At 40.8% G+C, this 6,168-nt stretch overlaps 1 protein-coding gene across 1 annotated transcript; it reads right to left on the reverse strand.

Annotated features, from left to right (window-relative positions):
• Positions 1 to 1,419: 1,419 nt before the first annotated feature.
• EAPP (E2F-associated phosphoprotein) lies at positions 1,420 to 5,985 on the reverse strand (the record flags this gene model as incomplete). Its single annotated transcript, XM_009993932.1, has 5 exons — positions 1,420 to 1,789; positions 2,973 to 3,092; positions 3,918 to 4,041; positions 4,399 to 4,497; positions 5,793 to 5,985. Coding segments are annotated over 5 exons (801 nt in total), but the record flags the coding sequence as incomplete, so codon positions are not given.
• Between the last annotated feature and the right edge of the window lie 183 nt (positions 5,986 to 6,168).

Below are 6,168 nucleotides of genomic sequence, written 5' to 3' on the forward strand. Positions count from 1 at the left end.
GGCGGCGCTGGGGCCGGTGCCGGGGCCCGGCGCTTCCCGTCTCCTCCGGGAGATGTGTGTGCTGCAGCCTTTCTTTGCTCATTTAATCAAAATGGACGTTCTGGGAATTGCGGAATAGCCGGACGCTGTGCTCGGTAGGGTTCGCGGGATACACGGTAAAAATAAAGCCCACCCAAAAATATAGCTCGGGTAAATGAGATGCTAGCATCAGCCAAGTGGACTAGATGAATCCCGTATGGATAGGGAAGATAACTCATTTAATCAAAATGGACGTTCTGGGAATTGCGGAATAGCCGGACGCTGTGCTCGGTAGGGTTCGCGGGATACACGGTAAAAATAAAGCCCACCCAAAAATATAGCTCGGGTAAATGAGATGCTAGCATCAGCCAAGTGGACTAGATGAATCCCGTATGGATAGGAAAGATAAAGAGGGAAGAGATCGACTGTTTACTGCGTTGCCAGAAACCTGAGGGTGTGGGACAGTCCTGCCCTGTCTGCTAATGGGCGTAAAATAAGGAGACGTTCCCACAGATTGGCCTGGCAGCGCATGATAAGAAAGGCTGTTACAGTCTATACTGACACTCTAGAAGACAAGTTACATGGTAATTAGGCACCTCGGCTAAGCAGGCTATAAAGAGGAGACATGACTATTAAAAACCAAGAGTTCACCTGCTGGAAGCATGCCTGAAGGAGAAGGATCCATTGTTAACACTGCCGTGGCTTCATAGACTTAGCAAGAATTCTAAATACTAAGTAGCAGAAGCTCTTTGTGCTTCCATGAAGCAGCTGTAAACCAACTAAAAAAACAGAAAAAGCATACAAACTAGCTCTGTGGTCATAGATCTCTTAAATTTCTTCTTAAAATGTGTCATTATGAAGAAAAAGGCCTAGAAAAAAAAGTCCAGTGTTTTCATCATATATATTTACATTTAAAACTCTTAGCTGTATTACTATGCATCAATATGTTGGTTTAATTTATCCATGCCAGCAAACTTGATGTTTGCTTATCTTCCACTCTGTGTAAGTAAAAGCTTTTATTTTTGAGATTTTAATGGGCCAAAAATCCAAATATAACAACAATTCCTTCTTCATCAGACCTACTTGTGTGCAAATCTACAAATACCAGCCTAAAGAAGCCAAACACAGGAAGTGAGAGATGTTTACCACATGCCATAGAAATGACCAATGCAGCTGTGGAGAACCAGTTACTAAACAGAATTTATTCTAAGCAGCAATTCTAATACATACTGAGATAATAGGTAGTGTATATACAAGGAATGATCATAATACACTGTATTTACAAAATTTTAAACCCTCAATGATGCAACCACCTGATGGTGTGAAAGAGTATTGCCCTCAAATGCACGCAGCCAACTGTACTCCCTTTAAACTGCAAAAATACAACCATTATGAAGTTTTCTGACGAAAACATACATTTAAATGATCGTATTTTAAAAAGGCTAAGATACCTGCATTTCACAGTCTTAAAAGAGTGCAGGATTTTTTTCCCCCTGCTTTTGCACATTAGCAATGGCTGGCTAGAACATTGAAGAAGTGAAAAACTTCATCTTTATCCATCACAGCCACTTCAGTTGAGCATTCAGTACATAATACTGGATGATACACTTCCTCCTCTTCTTGATTTGATTGTTTAGAGGTAGTTTCTTTGCTGTGCTTCATCTTCTTACTTCTGCTCTTTACTTTCTTTCTGTATTTCAGAATCTCCTCTTTATTAACGGTGCAGTTCATCACAAACATTGCTCTATATTGTGTTTTGTAAGATTCATGTCTGTTGAGAAGGAAAGAAAAGTCAAGTCATACCATTGGTAAAACTCTGCTTCCAAGAAATCTGTTACCATCACTGGAAATGTATTGACACATCACCCTTGAAAAAGCATGTCTATAATAAAATATAAAATGTATTTTCAGCTGTCATCGGTGTAACAGCTGCACAGCTGGAGTACATAGCAAATTCAGGTCTGCACACAGCACCCTTCAGGCTGCAGGGTTTTACAGTAGCCTAAACCAATGTCACAGGTGGCTGCAGAAGTCTTATCTCAAATGCTAGCTTTACAGCTTGTTCTGTGCTGAGCTATTTCAGTTTATCAAAACCACAGGGGATCAGTCTGACAATAAAAATGGACAGTTTTCCATCTGATTAGCAAATGGAAATTTGTAACTATAGCACAGAGTCAAGGAATACCAACAGCCAGCAAAGGGAAGATAGTGAGAAACAGCACCCACTACTTAAGATTATTACAGGCTGCCATGAAATTTTACCCTCAACCACCAAAAGTACTCAGTAAATGAGAGGTAGTTTATTCCATATTTTACATGATGTCTTTTGCTTTTCTTCTCAGTTTGAGAGTCCTTGAGCTGGTTTAGCGCTGGTTAGTAGGACTAAATAGGTTTGCTGTGCAGTCAGACACTGGTGAGCTGCAACACACACTAGAGATTCTCACCTAAATGCTTTCCAGGCACTTTTTCATGTAAGTATCCTCAAATCAAAACTGCTAAGACTCAAGCCAAGTAAGACTACACTATATTGGATTTGCTTAATTCTCCCCTAAACAAGGCACTTGCACATAAAAATAATAGTTAACCTGGAATAATTCCATGCCTCTAAACATAAAGCCAACATATACAAAAAAACAAACAACAGAAAAATAAACACAACACAAATGAACACCCACAACTCACTCTGAACTTTATTTAGTCTCCGTGAAATGATTTTTTTGTATGTTACTTTTTCTACTACGCTCTACTGCTCTTCTTTATCTCCACGTTGCAGGTTAAGCTGATCATCTTTCTGACAAACCAGCATTCACCCCTAAATTTGATTCACATGTACCTGCCAGCTCCACCTGGCAAGACTGACTCTATGATATCAATCGATCCAACGGAATGCACTAAAAATACAACTGACCAAGAAAAAGACCTTGCACAAAGATCCCATAATGTTCACCAGTTACCTCTGACAGTCCAAGCATAACGTTGTCATGCAAGCTGGGCAATTCAAAACAGCATCACTGTTTGGAACAGCTGAGGGCCTGGTCTGCTGCTGCAGATGCGCTCTCCTTTGATTGCGGTACCTACCCAGCCAAGAAGGGAGGGAGGAGACAAAAAGTGAAATTATGTGCCCTTGTTGTCAGATATATCAATTCAAACTCCAAACCTTTTTTATATTAAAAGACACCAATAAATGTCTCTTTCTGGACACCTTCTGCACTAACTCAAAGTACATAAATAAATACACAGGGGGAAAAACACATACCCATATGTCTGTTAACTTTGGACAGAGGATTCTTATTTGGAGAAAAAAAATACCTCTAGCATGAGAATTTGTGACTAATAACCCTCTCCTCTAACAAGACAGTTGTCTCAAGTGCAGTGTCTACAGTCCACACACATGAATGTTATCCTTTTCAACATATTTACATGGATAATTTTACTTCTGCAGCAGGAACCACTTTTCTACTTCACCCATCAAAAAACCCTCTGTAAAGCAGCTTTGTGCTGTTCCTGTATTATCTGAACATTTTGTGGCTTCCTAAATGCAAAATTTTCCAAAACCACAAATAAAATATTTAGCAGAAACAGATATTAGTTTAGCAATAAAAGTAACATTGTGCATTAAGGATTTGAATGTGAATCTTACAACCTTTTCATCCTCAATATTGTTTAGATGAGATCGACAGACAAAACTGGGCTTACTGAACTAGGAAGCTGCAATTTTTTAAAACTGCAAGCTTTAGAATCGTGACATTTCAAAGGTTCAACTTCCATTACATACATGTAAAAATTGTACATACTTTTAAATGTCTATGCTGAGCATTCTAAACTATATCCACCATATGCATGTAAATTTTCCCTTTTATGTTAAGCATCCTACAATTCAAATATTTATAGTCTCTTACCCCCTCCTCTGTGAGTCTACCCACTCTTGGTCTCTCCTGTCTTCTTCTGGGTCATATAGCAGTTCATCATTGGAAAGAATCCGACGTTGCTGATGTTTTCTGTTTTTCCGGACATCCTGTGGACCTGGAAAGATTTGTGCAAGTACATGTTACATCCATCACACATACGATGACTTTCCGCTTAAATAATCAAAATACCAGTTTTGCAATTTCCCCTTTTCCATACTCACAATAGATCTAAACTAAAACATAAACGTCTAGTTTGTCCCTCCTCCAAATGCACCACCCCAAAGTATTACAGCATCTGACATACACTGGGAGACATCACAAAGTTGGGGGAACTACAGTGAGATGATACAAGGTGGTAAGTCCCCCTAAAAGGCTGCCTTCAGAACAGCCTCTTAATCCCCCAAGAGGATACACTACAGGATCTGAGAGAGAGTGCTACTGTAAAGATGTCCTCCTCTCCTCAGCCATTTACCTATTTTATCTTCATCTTCTGAGTCAGAATCAAAGTAAATGTCATCATAGTATTTAGAAGTGCTGGCAGTTCCAGTCTGCCCAGTATCTGAGGAAGTACCTATGTGTGAAATTAAAGAGAAATATGTTTAAGAACACCCTGCCAAAAGGACAACAAGGATACAGCCCAGAACAAACCTCAATCTTCAAGTTACTCCATGCAGAAGTACTCTACTTCATCTAGGTGAGTTTAGTAACAGCTCTCCCAATTTATTTCCACATCCTGATGACCCAGTGCTTCTCTTACATAATTTACAGAGATAAGTTGCTGACTCCTTCCAAGATGAACCTCAGGTACAGCTCAAAGGAAAGCTTCTCCCAAGGTACACTCCCTTTAGGCATAGAGGATACCACACCAAATCTGCCTGCCTCTGTCCAACATCATCCACTATACCTCAAAAACTCCACAAATCTTCAGTCATGTGGAAGAAAGATCCTGTTTCACAAACTCTGATTACAATAAAATACACTAAAAAATCCCCCAAAATTTCAGAGCCACAGCAAAAAAAGACCACGATGAATTGCCAAGCACATCTGTCATAGCTGGGCGGCACCAAAATCCTATTCTGTGCTGGATGGATGCAGTGGTGTAACCATCACTACATCTTCTTAATTGCACAACTAAAACCTACAGATCAGATTTGCCCACTAACACAGATAAAACTATTAAAGCTGCTGAATACAGAGTGGAGTCCCCACGTTAAAGTGAATATCATGTTGATTCTCCAGGAATCACTTTGCTAGGTGTTTGGTGATAAGTAAAAAGTGCTTTTCAAATGCACAAACAACCCATCTGCTCCACCCATGGTACACAAACACCAAACTAAATATATCTTTAGCACAGTTTTACTATTTGAGGGTACATGTAATTATAAGCAGGTAAGGTATGAAGAGATCTAGACTTTTTCCCCCAACTAACTTCAGATCTCGATCTACCACATTACTCCCTTCTTCAAGAAAAGGGCTCCACATGTTGATAGCATCTACAGCCACCAGACAAAGTACAAGAGCCTTCTCAAGAGATGTCTATATACAGGTAGAAAAACAACTTAAAACAAAAGTTATACAGATATTGGAAAAAAGGGGACTGAGCCAACTAAACAGAACTCACGTTGAAGCAGTTCAGAAACACCAAAATCCGTCTCAGAAAAGATGAAACTAAAGAGTTCACTGAAGTGGCACCTGGTAACCACTTCTGCAGCAGCAACTGGCCATTTTTAAATGCTCTGCAGGCTTCAAACAGCCTTTGACTGCCACCAGACAAACCTCCAGCCACAAGAATAATCAATGAACTTCGCACTTTAACTGGACACCACTTAACATGATTTCACATGCGAGGTGTTAAACGCAATGTACCTGTTTCTGGTGAGGCCCACGTGCCTTCCATGGTCCTCATGGTGGTGCTCAGCTCCGCATCCATCTCCTTTTGGAACTCATCGTCACTGGAAGACTCGCTCTCCCCAGTCAGGCACTCCCGGATCAGCTTCCGCTTCTGGTCAGGGGTGCCGTGCAGGAGCACGTCCACCTCGTCCTCCGAGCTGCGGACGCAAGGTTACACACCTGAGGATGCTCAGAGCACGGACCGAGTCATTCGGAGAACGAGCATCCGAGCTGTGTGGATGCACTGGGAAGCACTCATTCGTGTGGTTACGGGAAACGTATTTATTAAAGTGTTAGGTGAGCTTGTTGGTGTTAAAACAAATTTTAAGGCGGACTCAGCCGCCAGCCCGCC

This window comes from Chaetura pelagica, unplaced genomic scaffold (genome assembly GCF_000747805.2).
Source record: "Chaetura pelagica isolate M959 unplaced genomic scaffold, ChaPel_1.0 scaffold11, whole genome shotgun sequence".
NCBI lineage: Eukaryota > Metazoa > Chordata > Aves > Apodiformes > Apodidae > Chaetura > Chaetura pelagica.